Raw genomic sequence first — 17465 nt, forward strand, 5'->3', positions numbered from 1 at the left:
TTTTTACACATTTTTTAATTTTTGTGCCCAAAAGCTAGGATACACTATTATTGGAATGGAGGGAGTACTATATAATAGAAAAACAATTAAATTTTAGGGTTAATTGCCGCTAAATTCAAAAGCTTTCTAAAATTTCGCGATTTTCTCACCAACTTCAAAATCGGCGTATGAATACACGAATTGAGAATCCGTTCTTAATGTTCCCAAAATTAAAAAATCCCCAAAATTTGAAGCTGACATGGATGACCGTAGTTACAGCGTGGCATAGTCGGCGGCGTAAGGAAACGACGTCGTTTTTAAAAATCAAAACGACGTCGTTTTGATTTCCAACAACATTAAAAAAAAAAGAAAAAAAAATGCAGAATTCTCTCTCTCTCGAACACCACCACCGCCGCCGAGTTCTGGACTTCCAGCCATCGTCGCCGCCGAGTTCTGGACTTCCAGCCACCACCATCGCCGAGATCTGAACTTCCAACCACCAGACCACCACCGCCGCCGAGCTCTGGACTCCCACCGTCTCCCTTACTCATCTCTGCCAGAGTTCTGGACTTCCACCAGACCACCACCACCACCACCGCCCATCTCCGCCTGCTCTCAACTGTCAACAACAACACACACACTCACCTACAACTGCCGCCGGTCCATCTCTCTCTCGCCTTTCACCGCCGCTCTGCAAATCGCCTCACCAAATCGCGGCCTCCCTCCTTCAAATCGTCACCCCAAATCCCTCTGCAAATCGCAGCTCTGGGTGTTTGGGGATGGGGTAGATGGAGGAGTCGAAGGGTGAGAAAATCTGTGTACTGATTTGGGCGGCCTTCTTCTTCTCGCGGTGTTGGTCGGGGTGGCGCCGGGGGTTTGGGAGGTGGTGGACGGGGTGGCGCCGAGGGTTTGGATTTGGGAGGTGGTGGTCGGGGGGGTTGGGGAAGGGGGTGTTTGGGGTTGGGGGTAGGTATTTTCTATTTTTTTTTTATAAATTCATTTATTAACATTTTATTAAAATAAGATTAATTAAAAAAATTAAAAAATGACATGTCATATCTATTTGGCATTTAATTGACATGTCACAGATGTTTTCCATGTCAACTCGCCGGATTTTTTAATTTTGGGAACATTAAGAACGAATTCTCAATTCGTGTATTTATACGCCGATTTTGAAGTTGGTGAGAAAATCGCGAAATTTTAGAAAGCTTTTGAATTTAGCGGCAATTAACCCTAAATTTTATGTGCTATTTTCAAATTTCACTATTTAAAATATCTAAATTTTTCTTAATTTGTAGTAATATTCATTATATGTCACAAAATCAAATATTTAACCTTATTATTATACTAGACTTACCAAACACCCTAAAAGTCGAATAAATTTATTGGGTAATCAATTTCCGGCTTACCCCTTTCTAGTTACTTTGTCGCAATCTAGTCCCAATATAGAATGGATAGCACCAACCACATGAAATGAAACTACTCTACTCTACTAGTGTAAAACAAGGATTTAAGGAGATCGATTTCAGCCTCTTAAAATTGTGGCGTCGCTGCAAAAATGAGGTCTTTGGGAAATGGCGGCATATGGGGAATGGGCCCATTTCACGATAACTTTCGGCGGCGGAGAAATATCAAAAGAGAATCGAAGCCCTCCAATTCAATAGACTCCGCCGCCGCCCGCGGTGGAGGCGGCGGTTACCAGTTCCCCCTCCAGCAAGCCGCCACCAGCGCCGCCCTTTGCTTGACCGGAGACACCATTGCCCAGCTCCGCCACCGTTGGGTCAGAAATAAGGAAACCCTTGCCAAGTCTGAAGATGTCAAGGTTAGAGAGTGAGAGTTTAAATTGATGTTGAATTTACTTTTGAGTTTCTGAATGCTGAGAATTTGTGTATTTACTGTGATGATGTGGACAGTGAGCTACATTTGAGATTGAGATTGTGGATTTGGTATTCTTTAATGGAGATTGACTGTAGTAAAACACTTTGAATGCATCTACATAGCTGTTTTTCTTTTATATTTCCGCTTTATATTGATTTTGCTAGTCTGTTAAGTAGTTGAATAAGTGATGGTTTTTAGTTGAAGCATAGTTTGCCGTTTAATGTAAAGTTAGTGCACATCAACTTACATTCTGCTCAGTCTCGTTCAAAAATAAGTTTTTTATATTTCTATTATTCACTCTGGCCCATTTTTCTTGAGACAAAACTTTTGGGCATGGGATTTAAGAAATTAGTAGTATTTAGTGCGTTAAGTGGGGTAGGTGAAAATGTGAATAAAGGGTAAAACTTTTGGCAAATAAGGAAATGTCTCAAGATAGGTGGGACGGCTCAAAAAGGATAATGTCTCAAGATAGATGGGACGGAGGGGGTATTATTCTTTTATCCTTCAAATATAAGTTGTGACTTGATATTATAGTTTGTGTATGTTAATCAGAGGCTTAATTTTCTGTATGATCACAAATGTTTTAATATATTTGTTATAATTGCTTCACACACACACACACGAATATACAGTATGCATATCTGTGGTCTGTGGCACGTTTATCTTACTCTCGTGCTGCTTTAATGCTTTTTGATTTTATCTCTTCATTCTTGTCTATTTGTTTTCAATACGTACCCTGAGATAAAAACTGGTTGAATATTGTGAATGCGGAGTTGGGATATCCCACATCCCAATATAAAGGGGATTTTCTCATTTTAACCACGATCATGTTTTGCTGGTGTTTATCTAATGAATCAGTTTGTACAGATTTGAGGGGTTCATTTGGATCTATCAATGCAATGATTTATCGAGCCATCTCATACAATGATTTATCCAGCAGTTTATGGCCGTTGGTTTACTTATATTGATACATAACATAATTGAGCATACATGAACTGCCTCTGTTCTGTATACTTATGTGTGCGCATCGAGGTCTAGAATTTATACCATTGAAAGAAAACTGGAATGGTCCTGGCAGTTTCTAAAGCAAATTCTTTGTAATGCACACTGATATTGTTTTCATATTTGCAGTCGAGTTCCATTCGCTGTTTGTACAGAATTGCTATTTGCTGTTATCATATGAAGATACAGAACAAATCTACTAACTTTATTAGATGCTTGCTCAATCTCTTTGACACTAACCTAACCCACTCTCGCAGGACATCATAAGCACACTTTCCTCTGAACACGACTATATACGAGCCCTCCGGATGTCTTCATATGGATTTCTGCTCTATGGTCCCGGTTCGTATGCATGGTACCAACTCCTCGATCATTTTATGCCACAGAAAAATTTTCAGAACCTAACGGCAAAGGTACCTTAATCTCTGTTGTTCTGAAGAGCACACATCTTGAACGTGATCTCTGAAATATCTCTTCTGGCTTCCTTTACAGGTCGTGTTAAATCAGATTTTATTAGGTCCAACTGTAATTGCTGTTATTTTTGCGTGGAACAATTTATGGCTTGGGAAGCTCTCAGAACTTCCTGATAAATACAAGAACGACGCCCTCCCTACCCTACTTACAGGTTCAATTTCTTTTAGTGTCCAATCAATCATGATATGCATTCCTTATGAATCTCATACATCTAATTTCAACTTTTGTTTCTGTGCAGGTTTTAAGTTTTGGATTCCTGTCAGTATATTGAACTTTGGGTATGTTCTGGAAGGATATTTTCTTTCAAGAATTGGAAAAAAATCAACCGTTTCCTTATGTTTGTTCTAGTGTATAAACACTTACGTTTTTTCAATTTTTCTGCAAGCATTGTTTGTATTAGTTTGTTCCCTCATATGTGAAGCTCTTAACTATAAAAACACTGTGCAAAACTTACAGGGCGGTTCCTCTTCAAGCCCGTGTTGCTTTCATGTCGATGTCATCCATATTCTGGAACTTTTATTTGTCTTCGACCATGAGCAGATGACTTGTGCTGCACAACATCTCCATCAATACGTCAATAGGTGTTGTTTTAACCATGAGGTATACTTCACTCTATACAATGTTTTGAGTTTTTACCGTCTATCGTTGTGATGTCGACCATCTTATCACTGATTTGCAGGTCTGAAACTTGTTTACATGATGGTATCACAGTTTTTATTTTTTTGTTCGTGATAGACCTTTTGGTCGAAGTTGTAGATTTTTTGTTTTAAAACAAGTACGTTACTGGAGTTCTACATAAATCTATTGATTTTCTTTCACTCTCCGTAGTGTTGTTAACCACTTTGTACGGTCGATAACTTGATACCTTTGTGTATGTCGGTCGTCTTCTTCGTTGTGTGCATCTCTGCTTAAGTTGATGAATAACGTGCGATGTGTGATGTTGAAACGACGTTAAGAGCCATGGCAGAGAACTCAGCATATATATTCCAACAAGGTTGATAGCTTAAATAAATTGAACAATTTTGATAATTATTACGAACATGATTCAGTTGGGAAAATGGACAGTCTGATGAAAAAGGATTGTGAAGGAAACATGTAAGTGGGGCATCTTGTAACTAATTTAGATATAGAAGAATCATACCTCCAAAGCAACGGCTGTGGATTACCACGATATAAACTGTAATTGTGAAGTCCATTTTTCGGCAGAATCAAATTCCTTGCTTTCATTTTTAGTGATGAATCTTCTTATCACCAGAAAAGTATAAAAAAAAGGGCATCTCAACTGCAGAAAAAGATGTGTCGTCGACAAGAAAAAGCAAGATAAAATTCCACAACCTCACTAAATAAGAATTCCTCACCATAAACAATGTTTTTCCCATTTCATATTCAAACACTGTAAGAAACCATCGCCATGAGTGGAAGCTTCCGGAATTCCCGACAGCCGGAAAGTTGGCCGTCTGGACAGGAGTACTGGATTTATCTTCCTGTTAATCGATCCGGCTTGCTTCCTCCGATCAGATCTCTGGTTTGTTCCTTAAATCTTCAAAAATAAAAACACACACAGTTTGTAGAGGCTATCAGTTTGATTTCTAAAGTTATGGTATCTATTTATTTTATTTGTGTTTAGAATCCTAGAGCAGGAACAAGAAATCCATGGTTGTTAGTTGAGGAGAGTTTCATAGGAAGGCATGATCATGGTTTGGCGAGGTGACTCAGATTAATTTTACATGTTTGATTTATTTCATAATTCATGTACATATGATAAATGAGAAAATAATGTGTGGGTTGGTGCAGTTTCCCCCCAGCCCATGCCCATGCCCATCCGTCGGTGCCCCTCCGCCTGATGGAGGATTCATATCCGGCCCCGTTGGAGTCGCCTCCGTGGAACAGGCGATCGGAGGAATCGAAGCTGAGCCCAGAAGAGCAGAAGCAGGCAGTGAACAAGCTGAGGAAGCAGCTCTACAGCCCACACATATACAACATAATCAGGAGGTTAGGCAACAAGTCTTCCAACGACGAGGAAGGTAAAAGGTGTGCGGTGTGCCTGGAAGATTTCGAGACGAAGCAGTTCGTAACGATCACTCCGTGCAACCACATGTTTCATGAGGAATGCATAGTGCCGTGGGTGAAGAGCCAGGGGAAATGCCCCGTCTGCAGGTTCCTCATCGTCCAACCGGAGAGGGGCCTCCTCTTTTAGTCATTTTTATTGTCTCACCAACATTATATATGTACTATATTTCACTCATTTATAAATATCCAATGCTCGATTGTTAGTATTACTACCTTACAAATCCATTTCAAAATAGGAAACCATGGATCACCAAAATTATGATCAAGTATGAGTAATAATGTAACATAATGAATTCACGTGTAAAGTGATTAATTCAAAAGAATAAAAAATTTACTTTTATGAGATTCCAACCTAAAACTATAAATTCATTTAAAAATTTATTAAAAAATCTTAATAATTTAATATTTGAAAAGATTTCTAATTTATATTGAATTTTTTTTTTGTTATTACACTACAAACAGAGATTACCGACGGCAGAATGCCGTCGGTAATAAAGAACGGCCGCTGGTAAAATATGCTACCGGCGGCGGTGCCATCGGCAACTTGCCGCTGCTAATCGGCTCGTCGGTAACAACATTACCGACGGCGATCGGCCGCCGCCGGCAATTAACGGCGGCACAGCCGCCGGCATTTTCGCCGTTGAACGGCGGAGAATTGCCGGACAATTACCGACGGCAGTTGCGAAAGGGCGGGTCGCCTGAAATGCCGCCGCCGTGCCACCGGTAATTACCGACGGCAAAATCGCCGCCGGTAATTGTCGTCGCTATTTACGCGTTTTTTTGTAGTATTATTAGAAATTCGTATTAGAAACTCATATAATAAAAATTTGAAACTAACTTCTCCTTATTCATATGATAACCATGGTAATTATATCAATGGGAGAATATAATGAAATTAATTCCTCTACTTTATCGTATTTTAGTTCAAAACTAACGTTTTTGTTGTGGTTAATGACGTGGAGTTGTACTTATTCTTAAGATCAAGTTCATATAATTGAAGGGAATAAGATTTTGAATTATAAAGGAAACATCATGGGTAACTCTTTCCTTAATAATTTCCACGGCTTATTATCTAAATTATAATTTCAAATGAAATAAAATTAATTGCTTACTTTATGTTAAATAACAAAAAAGTCCAATTATGTACATAGATACTATGCACGTCTAGTATTATTATTCTTTTTCTTTTTTTTTTACCCTAACTCTAATATGATGTTTATTTAAATTTGCAGGTTTTACATGATTTTAAATACGATGCAACTACAATATATACAATTTCCTTTTTAATTATAAAATTTCAAAATTTTCAAATTTTGTTCAATATATTACCCCCAAAACGACATAGTCTACTGACGAAACAATGTGATTTTATTTTATTGATTTTTTGCGGATGTTAAAAGTATATAAAAAAGAGCCAACTTGTGAGATAACTATATTGAGCAATGAAACTCAATATTTGGCCACTCATCTAAAAAACACAAATTTTGATCATTTTTTACGCTTTAGGATTATTTTGCTCTTAATTAGGCGGGACCGGATTAGGGTTACGTTCGCGAGTTGGACTTCAGGTTCAGGTTTAACTCACGGGTTATAATGGTACAATTGGTACAACTAGTGTCAATCGTATCATTCATTAAGTACACTTGGCACAATTAGTGCCAATTGTGCCAAGAGAAAGGGCGCAGCCGCTGACTTTCCCACGATTGTTGGGCAATGCGGCGAGGGAGACATTATGAGTTGTGTTAAAAACATAAAATAACTTCATATGAAATTATCCTAATGTAATTATTTTAAATAGAAGTCATAAAGTTAAATTATTTAATTTAATAAATGCCAGCAAATTGGTTCCGATGTGAGCCTGTGAGGTAGATGCTGCTTTCGAACGTGATAATGAGAGTGAGTATTATTGTACAGAATGTTGATAGATCTTTTATTAATGTCAAAGTTTACACTTTTGTTGGTTGTCTGCAGGTTGCTGAGGGCACAGTCATGGGTTTGTACGAGGCACTATCGTAATTAAGGACATGTATCTTAACACAGTGAAATTCTGTTTTGATAGCAGAATTGTTATGGACAGCTTATGTGATCAAGATGAAAATAGATTCAAGTTTGGTTCTATTTGCGAGTTATTGTCACGAGATACTATATGAGATAAGCCTAAATTTATAATTCTTCATGTTAAAAAAGAAGCTAATATTGTGGCGCACATATTAGATCATTATTTTTATAATTTTATTTTATCGTATACGTGGGATGAACCTCTATCATTTATAGAAAATTTTCTCGTTTTACTCCATGCATTCGTGTTTAATATAGATCTACGTTTCAAGAAAAAAAAATACTGCCATATATAATTCAACGTAGTTAGAAAATTATGGACGAAAAATCTGACACTAAACCTCAAAAATAAAATAAAATATAGGAGAAATTAAAATGAAAGGGTAGACCAATCATTCACCAGCAAAAAGCCACGTAACCACATCCACTCCCTCTAAATTACTTCCTCGACCTTCAACTTCAAGCCCGTAACTTTCTCCCTCTCTCTCTCTCTCTCTCCTCCATAATCACCTTCTCCCAGGTATGTTTTTTGATTTCCTCGATTATTGAAGTTTAAGATTTTGTTGTTTATCTTCAGAACTTTGTCTTATGTACTTTAGTTGGATTCGCATCATTCTATGGTAGAATTTGTGGAGCTTCATGGCTTTGATTCGTTAAATTTTTACTTGGTGTTTGGTGGGTTGAGAGTATTTTGATGAGAAACAACAGATTATGGTTGACAGATCCGATTTTTATTTGCCGACTAAGGGATTCTTTTCTTTTCTTTTCTATTTTTCACCCTTTTGTTAAAATGACTGGAAGTAGAAGTGAAAGTGAAGTAATGTTTGATTTGAAGTTAAGTGCTAATCATTTTTTAGGATAGAAGTCCTGATAATTTGGTAATTAATTAATTGGGTTTAATATTAATATTTATTTTCTGTTGTTACTGTTATGTTTCTCTGCTGACCTTCTATTGATGGTTATTACTATAATGAACTCCAAAAGAAGTTTTTGGCATGACTGAATATAAGAAGTGATTAGCATTATTGCTTTTTTGAATTGCAATATTTAGTATTTGGCTACTAAAAGAAAAGAAAAAATTAAAGGTTATATTTTTCATGTAACTATGCAATTTTGACAGTGCAAGTTGTAACATAGGCTTCTGTAGATTGAATGATTGTTTGATTTCAGAGGAACAAATATGGCTACCCTATCAGCATGTATAGTGGGGAACGGATTATATGGTGGTAATATCAGAAAAGGTTTTAGCAAAGAAATTTATGGCAAGCAGTTTATCCAGTGGTCATGCATTCCACTATCGAGTAGTACATCTAGAATAGTTAATGTTAGAGCATCATTGAGTCAAAAGAGCAGTGAAGGAAGACGAGGCTTTCTAAAATTGTTGCTCGGTAATGCTGGCCTAGCCGTACCTGCATTACTCGGCAATGGAAAAGCTATTGCTGATGATCAAGATGCATCAAATTCAAGGATGTCTTACTCTAGATTTTTGGAGTATTTAGACAAGGATAGAGTAAATAAGGTTGATTTGTTCGAAAATGGAACTATTGCCATTGTTGAGGCTGTATCTCCAGAGTTGGGTAACCGAGTCCAAAGAGTGCGTGTGCAGCTCCCAGGCCTCAGCCAGGAGCTCCTTCAAAAGTTTAGGGAGAAGAACATCGACTTTGCTGCCCACAATGCACAAGAGGATTCTGGTTCTCTGTTGGCTAACTTGATCGGAAACTTGGCCTTCCCGTTACTTTTGATTGGGGGTCTTTTCTTTTTGTCGAGACGGTCCCCAGGAGGAATGGGTGGACCAGGTGGGCCCGGGTTCCCTCTACAATTTGGTCAGTCAAAGGCTAAGTTCCAAATGGAACCCAACACCGGTGTCACTTTTGATGATGTTGCTGGGGTTGACGAAGCGAAGCAAGATTTTATGGAGGTGGTGGAGTTCCTGAAAAAGCCCGAGAGGTTCACAGCTGTGGGTGCTCGTATTCCGAAGGGGGTTCTTCTTGTGGGTCCTCCTGGTACTGGGAAGACCTTGCTAGCCAAAGCAATTGCTGGTGAAGCCGGTGTTCCGTTTTTCTCTATTTCAGGTTCTGAGTTTGTTGAGATGTTTGTTGGAGTTGGTGCGTCACGAGTCCGTGACCTTTTCAAGAAGGCCAAGGAGAACGCTCCATGTATCGTGTTTGTTGATGAAATTGATGCAGTAGGGCGTCAAAGAGGAACTGGAATCGGAGGAGGAAATGATGAAAGGGAGCAGACCCTAAACCAGCTGTTGACAGAAATGGATGGTTTTGAAGGAAATACGGGCATTATTGTGGTTGCAGCGACTAACCGTGCAGATATTCTTGACTCTGCCTTGTTGAGGCCAGGAAGGTTCGATAGACAGGTGAGTGTTGATGTCCCAGATATTCGTGGACGAACAGACATCTTAAAGGTTCACGCGGGCAATAAAAAGTTCGACACTGATGTATCACTTGAAGTGATAGCCATGAGGACACCTGGTTTCAGTGGAGCGGATCTCGCTAATCTCTTGAACGAGGCGGCTATTCTGGCTGGCCGCCGTGGCAGGACTTCCATCTCATCTAAAGAAATTGACGATTCAATTGATAGGATAGTCGCTGGAATGGAGGGAACGGTCATGACAGACGGCAAGAGTAAAAGTCTCGTGGCCTACCACGAAGTAGGCCATGCCATCTGTGGGTGAGTAAGGATTTATACCTACTTGTTGAAACTTTATTGATGAATATTTTGGGGCATTTCTTAGTTTTCTTGGTTTATGATGCAACAGAACTCTGACCCCGGGGCATGATGCCGTTCAAAAAGTCACCTTGGTTCCACGCGGTCAGGCACGTGGTTTGACATGGTTCATCCCTGCAGATGATCCAACCTTGATATCGAAACAGCAACTCTTTGCCAGAATTGTGGGTGGGCTCGGTGGTCGAGCTGCTGAGGAAGTTATATTCGGCGAGCCTGAGGTCACTACTGGTGCAGCTGGTGATCTGCAGCAGATCACTGGTTTGGCCAAGCAGGTAATCACTCTCTGTCTCTGTCTCTGTCTCTCTCTCTCTGCATTTGTTGCTTATTATTGTCTTGTTTTCTTTGCAGATGGTTGTGACTTTTGGCATGTCTGATATCGGTCCGTGGTCGCTCATGGACTCTTCAGCTCAAAGCGACGTGATAATGAGAATGATGGCAAGGAATTCGATGTCGGAAAAGCTGGCGGAAGACATTGATGCAGCAGTGAAGAGACTCTCAGATGAGGCGTATCAGATTGCATTAAGTCAGATCAGAAACAACCGCGAAGCCATAGACAAGATCGTCGAAGTTCTTATTGAGAAGGAGACGATAACCGGAGATGAGTTCAGGGCTCTCCTCTCAGAGTTTGTCGAAATTCCAGTCGAAAACAGAGTTGCTCCAATCCCAGCTCCTGTAACTGTATAATACTCTAATCGATTGCCTTTTCCCATTGTGTGTTTGTATAGTTGAATGTCAAATTGAACAGACTAGTATCCATTTCTTGTCCCGTTTTATCATAACATAGTATTTTACACAAAAGAAAAAATGCATTCTGATGTTGCAATTGAAAGAAATTACATGCTTCAAATTAGGCACAAAATTGACGATTTTGTATCTTAATTTCATTTTCTTGAATAAAAAACTTTGCAATCTCAAATTGAATCGAGGGGGTGAAAATAACAATGGTAAATAAATGATGATAGGCCAAGAAACTACAGTTCCATTACTGAATCAAAACAGAGTTAACAATGAAAATATCCACAATTCAACAAAAATACAGACGAGGCAAAAATGAAAAATGAAAAATATGTTGCAACAGTCTATAGCAGCACCCATCTGCTAAAGACATTATTGAAATTATAGAGCCCATATTCACATTCTTGAACTTCCCCAAAGGAACTAAAGAAGACAGGTCAAAGGGAGTTATACCAACCTGTACAAGGAACATTGAACAGAAAAAGTCTGACTCTGTCATTCTTTGCGCTCATGCGACCATTTTTTCTAACAGCCATAATCAATCATCTTCAAGGACCCGTTAATAACGTGACCCCGTCTCATTTTCCCCACCAATGCTTCCGGCATCAACTACTTGACATCTACGATTTCGGATCTGGTTCTTCCATAACAGTTCAGATGTTCCAGCAGATAAATCTAATACTCCCTTCAGTTCAGAAGAAGCCAATAAGGAAGCCAAAGAGTTCTGTCGACAAGAATAAGCCATTTTCTTTTGGTTTGAAATGGCCAGTTTTGCAGACAATGACATAGCCCATCCTTCAAAAAATTCTTCAGTTAAACAAGAAAAGACATGTTTCTGAACTTGGTCCGATTGTACACTTCTCTCTATGTTCACCCAAGGCATCGACTGGCGTTTTTTTTTTACCACAAACACAGTAGGATGGGCCTAAAAGCTAATATAATTAGCAAGGAGATGGGAAAAAGAGAAAATAGAAAAGTACTTCATTTCCTTACTGTGGGACCTCAAACCGGACACCCATATAAGCAAAGATGGCATTAGCTGACCACATAGAGCTTCCTTTGAGAGAAATAGGTAGATTTAAACAAATGAAGTAACACGACCAATCCTTCTGGGCGGGCTATCTGGTTCGTTGTCAGATGAAGCAGGAGAATCAGTAGCATCAGCAAGAGATTCAAGCATAGTTACCACTTCGGATGAGTCATCCAAATAATACTTCGCTTTGCTTGGTTTTTGCCCAACTGTGCAAGCAAATATTTCAGTGTTGTAAGACAGAATACGACCGGACACTGCAGTACCAATTATTTCAAACATGTCCTCATCAGATCTATCGTCACCAATGCAAAGCACAAAATCAGCTTGTTTTCTCTTATCTGCCATGGACGACAAAATCTTTTCTGCAACTCTGCCTTTGCTAACACCCTGTATCAACAAACATTTGACACCTTAACAACAGCTTTACTTTACTTTAAGAAACAAAGAACAAAAAGAAGCTCAGAGAATATTGAAACAAAGAGGATATTGAAGCTGGAAACTAATACTGCAAATCATAATTTATGAACCAAATGAAGAAAAAAAAAAAAGAAGAAAACAAGAACAAAGACGAGCCTGCGCCCGCAATACATGCCTGAGGCTTCACTTCCACGATAAATTGTCCGCTCTTCACAGCTACAGGTTCATTTGCTAAAACACTCTCTAGATGATCAAGCATTTCCTTCGCCTGGGAAAACCCAAAGACTGGGTCGGCATCGTGATAATGCCAGACTAAAGCACTTTCCTTTCTCTCTATTCCAGAACCATCTGTAGCCTCGGTATACGAGTTCATAACAGGTTCTGCAATATGCATCCAGCCAAATTCCGAACCCTGGCCATATGTTTCCCATTCTTCAACTCGCGGCCACCTGCCAATGTTGTCGCCAGTCAAATCATAAGAGCAAATAAAGAAAGATAATGACATCCGGAATTTCATGATGACATGCACACAGAAATCATCATACAGTACCTGCCCTCATACATGACCCACTGAGAAAGGAAAATGGTATGGGAAGAAAAACACATAAAGTTTCCATCAAGGATATTGAGATATTTTAGCAAAAGATATTCCAGCATAAAAACAGTAATCGTATAGACCAACACTCAGATGCCAGAACATCAACAAGCTGAAAATAGCCTACAAATCAGATACACTAACAAAATATTACAAGTTTATACGGCAAGGGGCTATAAATAAATTTTAAAAATATGTGGGTAGTATATGTCAGAAAAAGCAAAGTAACCAGTTTTCAGATGACTATGCTTCCTAGAATTAAAAAAAGCTTTATTGCATGCTGCTTCCACGTAAGGTATGTTCATTTGGCATTTTGCTATGTAAAGTGATTTGAAAAACAATATGATTCATGAATTTGAATCATGGGGCATAAGAATCACATAAATAACAAAACAAAACAAAACAAAAAATAATGACTTAAAACCGAAAAGGAAATATCCCCCAGCGTAAAAGAAAAACCACAAACAGCAGATCAATGAGCAAGAAAATCAACCTTTACAAAAATAGGATCTTTCATGCACACACCTTATGTCAACTTTCTTTAGCACAGCATTTCCAATAAACAGTCAAACTTTTATGTCAAATATCTACTGAAGTTTGTAAGCAATCATTCCAAGCAAACAATTTTGAAGAAACCATCAAGAGAACAGTTTTCAACTAACAGAAAACAGCACATTGATGAGCTCATGATCTATGGGACTTCTAACAGACTATGTTGTTGTTATATTCCCTGAATTCCTCATCTTATTTGATATTAAAGCCATGTGGACTGGATCTTTCATGAAAACTCCTTAAAGGAATGTCTACCAGACTAAGAGCACCTAAGACTTGACAAGGCAGACAAAATATGCAACTTACCTTAAAAAGTAGCCATGCTCTGCAGCAAGTCCCAGTTTCTTGCAAGGAAGAAACCACTTGCTTAAGCTATCTCTGCCTCTTCCACTGACCATAAAAACTAGATTTTTGGCATCACCAGACAGTGTGTTTAAGAGAGACAGAACTTGGGCACTTGGAGTCTTAATAATTGAATTTTGAGGCATAAGTGTGCCATCATAGTCCAACAATATAGCCCTGCTTTTAGCCCTGCAGTAAGCTGCTGTAATCTCATCCATGGAAAGCTTTCTAAAATTTGGATCTAGTGCCACCACTCTGAACCCAAAGCCAAGACCAATACCCCAGCACCTTTTCCTGAAATGGTCAACACAAGTTCTCTCCATATCTTGTAAGAAGCTTCTAGCCCAGAACGCTACATCATGAGAGCTCACATATCGGTAATGCTTCTCATGTCGTAACTCCTTCTCTCTCTCGGCCAATGATATAGCTTCGCACATTGCCTCAGCTGTTGATTCAACATTCCAAGGATTTACACGAATAGCACCACTTAGGGAAGGAGAACAACCGATGAATTCAGAGACCACCAGCATGCTCTTCTTAGGTCCACTCAAGTCTGAACCTGGTTCTGCACCTGATACTCCTTCTCTGCAGACTATGTATTCATAAGGAGTCAGATTCATCCCATCCCGCACTGCTGTCACCACAACACATTCAGCAATACTGTAGTAAGCCATCCTTTCACTGATTGATAGAGACCGATGGATAAAAACTACAGGTTTGTATCCAGGCCTTCCAAGTTCCTTGTTAATTCTCTGGCAGCTCTCCTCTATTTCATGATTTATTTCATCCAGATTTATCCCTCTTCCTCGGGCAGGATTGGCAATCTGGACCAGCACAGCTCTTCCTTGCCAATTCGGATGCTGCTTGAGCATGTGCTCCATAGCTAAAAGTTTCAGATTTATACCTTTAAATATGTCCATATCATCAATTCCGAGCAACACAGTTTTGCCTGCAAACTGTTGCTTTAGCTCCTCAACCTGTAGCTCCTTATCCGCCTGTCTCAGAACTGATTCAATATGACCCATATGAATCCCAACTGGCATAATCTTTATGCCCACCGTCCTTCCATAATAATCCAATCCTATGTAGCCCCTTTTTGATTGATATTCCAAGCCCAACATCCGACTACAACAGGAGAGGAAATGCCGTGCATAGTCAAAGGTGTGAAAACCAATTAGGTCAGAGTTGAGTAGGGCTTTTAGGATTTCTTCTCTAACAGGAAGTGACCTATACAGCTCAGATGAAGGAAATGGACTGTGAAGGAAAAAACCCATTCTCAACCGGACGAAGCGCCTTCTCAAAAATGTGGGTAAAACCATCAAATGATAATCATGAATCCAGACAAAATCATCCTCAGGATTAATTATTTCAATAACTTTTTGTGAGAACAACTTATTGGCCGATACATATGCTTCCCACATGGACCTATCAAACCGAATTCCATGATCTGATGAAAATGGAAGCATATAGTGAAAGAGTGGCCATAAGTGCTTCTTGCAGAAGCCATGATAATATTTTTCCAGAAGACTGGGCGGAAGAAATGCAGGGACACATTTGAATTTCTCCAAAAGGTAGTTGGCTACATCATCCTGTTCAATTGGATCGACATCAACAGGCAATGATCCAACATATAGCACCTCCATGTCCTCAGGAAAGCCATCCCTAACCCGTAACAGCAAGGAATCCTCGTTCCAGCTAAAAGTCCAGCCCTTATTGTCAGGCCTTCGTTTTGCTTTCAGAGGCAGAAGATTTGCAACAATGATGATCCTATCACCAAGAAGTGAAGATGGGTTTTCCGATGTAACACTGCTAGCCTGTTCATCATCTAGCTCAAGAATATTCCCCGGAACGGTCATAACCCTCGGGAGGCGCTTCCGGTCCCTCTCCCTACCCACTGTTGGGAAATTTCCAGATGCTAAATCCAAAAGGTTGGTATAAGATCTTGACATCATCTTTGCAAACTCCCTGTGCCTCTCCCCGAAAACTCAAAGTTAATTTTCCCCTCAAATCTCACTCAAAACCAAATCCGCAACTCTCTCTCTCTCTATCTCTCTTCAAATAAGGCTTTCCAAATTAGCAGCATTAAACCACTAATTCAGGTGGACAAGGAACTATAAATTATGACCCAAATCCAATTTAAATATACGCCAAAATTTCTTCGTTTGAATCAGATATCCCCAAATGCTGCAAAAAGTAAAGACGAACCCAATATTCAATTAATGAAGCAGGTAATTGGCATACAGAAACTCTACCAACAACTTACCTAGGCCCAGCAGAAATCGTTGAACATTTAAGAAAAAAAAAATACTTTAAAAACCCTAGTTTCACTGATTTTTTATATTCGAGAAAACCAGCAATAGGGGTTTGAAAACTGACCTCAGAGATTTAATTGAGTCAAAATTGGGCGTCTGTTGCTTGAAAGACTCAATCTTCAGCCAGAAATTGGGTAAAATAATTCTAGGGTTTGACGCGAAAAGAATGAAAGTTATTAATCTGAGTTGCAGTACACGCAATGTAGGAACCGAAGATCGCATACAGCTAACAGCATGTATAAGCAAAAGTGATGGATATGAATATTCTTGAGAATAACAATTAATTTAATATTTTCAATTAGGTAAAATTGGAATAATATATATTAATATTTGCTTCTGAAACAAAAACGTGACAGCAAGTAAAAGAATCAATAAAGTCGCCACCATCGGGGCTGCGGGCCTGCCGCTAACCTTCTTTCACAATCCACTTGCAACTTGCAAATCTAAATATACTCTTTTTGCACACAAAAAACAATTTTAAGATGAGGTGACACGAAATTTAATAAAAATAATTTAATATACAATTAATATATCGATGAAATATGTATACATTTATAATAGCATAATATCTATAAATATAATTAGATTTTTTGTGAATATATTAAAATAACAAAAATTAATTTTTTTTAGGATAAATTACAGTACGCTAAAATCTAAGCATAAGAAGAAATGACTTTGAGAAAAGTATACGAAGAAGTCGAAGGCTGCTAAAACCCAACTGAAGATCCAACTATGAAGGAAACCCAATAGAAGATTCAGCTGGCAAGAAGATCCAGACTTATAAAGATATCTCAACCTGAAGGATCAGCTGATGGCCAAGCTGATCAGGTTCGTGTCACACCACCAGCACAAAGATTTCGCTAAGTACCAGACGAAAAACTGATGCTCAATCAATTTATGTTGACTGAATCAAGGATCCGAAGCTGACACGACATTTAAACTCACTTATGTCACGTCAACCCTCAAGTCAATAGAGCAAAGCGAAGTCAACCTTTAAAGCATATCAAGTCATTCCAGATATTTAATGTTAACCTCGCATTTTTAGAAGAAAGTACAAGGATGTTTGTAGAATGTCAAAATCATAGTACAAATGTGCAGATCCAACTATCACAATCATTGCTTGTTTCAAATGAAAAGTTTTCAACAGACAAATAGATCGGAATAGGACGGAAGATCAAGATACACGAGGAGGCTCTCTGGCATTGTTGTGTTCTTAAAGACTCTAACTTTTATGGTTAACTTCCGATTACAACAATAATTTGAAGATGAACTTATTCTT

The 17465-nt window shown here is 38.9% G+C and overlaps 3 protein-coding genes across 7 annotated transcripts; 2 read left to right on the forward strand and 1 right to left on the reverse strand.

Annotated features, from left to right (window-relative positions):
- Window positions 1-1371: 1371 nt before the first annotated feature.
- LOC131012281 (protein SYM1-like) lies at window positions 1372-5612 on the forward strand. Of its 3 annotated transcripts, XR_009097259.1 has the most exons (6): window positions 1372-1801; window positions 3117-3272; window positions 3352-3484; window positions 3572-3611; window positions 3790-3933; window positions 4013-4151. XR_009097259.1 is itself a non-coding variant. In XM_057940201.1 (5 exons), the coding sequence occupies exons 1-5, from the start codon at window positions 1538-1540 to the stop codon at window positions 3875-3877; spliced, it is 681 nt and encodes a 226-aa protein (XP_057796184.1). In that variant the 5' UTR covers window positions 1427-1537; the 3' UTR covers window positions 3878-4151. The 3 variants fall into 3 exon arrangements, 2 of the variants coding, with proteins under 2 accessions (XP_057796184.1, XP_057796185.1); XM_057940201.1 differs by having other exon boundaries at window positions 1427-1801; window positions 3790-4151; XM_057940202.1 differs by lacking the exons at window positions 1372-1801; window positions 3117-3272; window positions 3352-3484; window positions 3572-3611 and adding exons at window positions 4961-5040; window positions 5128-5612 and having other exon boundaries at window positions 3910-3933; window positions 4013-4858.
- Window positions 5613-7707: 2095 nt separating this feature from the next.
- LOC131012279 (ATP-dependent zinc metalloprotease FTSH 2, chloroplastic) lies at window positions 7708-11118 on the forward strand. 3 transcript variants are annotated; one of them, XM_057940198.1, is made up of 4 exons: window positions 7708-7981; window positions 8632-10143; window positions 10232-10472; window positions 10549-11118. In XM_057940198.1, exons 2-4 carry the CDS (start codon window positions 8642-8644, stop codon window positions 10882-10884), a joined length of 2079 nt encoding a protein of 692 aa, XP_057796181.1. In that variant the 5' UTR covers window positions 7708-7981; window positions 8632-8641; the 3' UTR covers window positions 10885-11118. The 3 variants fall into 3 exon arrangements, with proteins under 3 accessions (XP_057796181.1, XP_057796182.1, XP_057796183.1); XM_057940199.1 differs by having other exon boundaries at window positions 7785-7981; window positions 8609-10143; XM_057940200.1 differs by having other exon boundaries at window positions 7879-7981; window positions 8599-10143.
- Window positions 11119-11161: 43 nt separating this feature from the next.
- Window positions 11162-16596, reverse strand: LOC131012277 (probable alpha,alpha-trehalose-phosphate synthase [UDP-forming] 7). Its single transcript, XM_057940192.1, has 4 exons — window positions 16251-16596; window positions 13839-16058; window positions 12561-12834; window positions 11162-12355 (listed from the first exon to the last, which is right to left on the reverse strand). The coding sequence occupies exons 2-4, from the start codon at window positions 15824-15826 to the stop codon at window positions 12014-12016; spliced, it is 2604 nt and encodes an 867-aa protein (XP_057796175.1). The 5' UTR covers window positions 15827-16058; window positions 16251-16596; the 3' UTR covers window positions 11162-12013.
- Between the last annotated feature and the right edge of the window lie 869 nt (window positions 16597-17465).

Source organism: Salvia miltiorrhiza, chromosome 2 (genome assembly GCF_028751815.1).
Source record: "Salvia miltiorrhiza cultivar Shanhuang (shh) chromosome 2, IMPLAD_Smil_shh, whole genome shotgun sequence".
Classification (NCBI taxonomy): Eukaryota; Viridiplantae; Streptophyta; class Magnoliopsida; order Lamiales; family Lamiaceae; genus Salvia; species Salvia miltiorrhiza.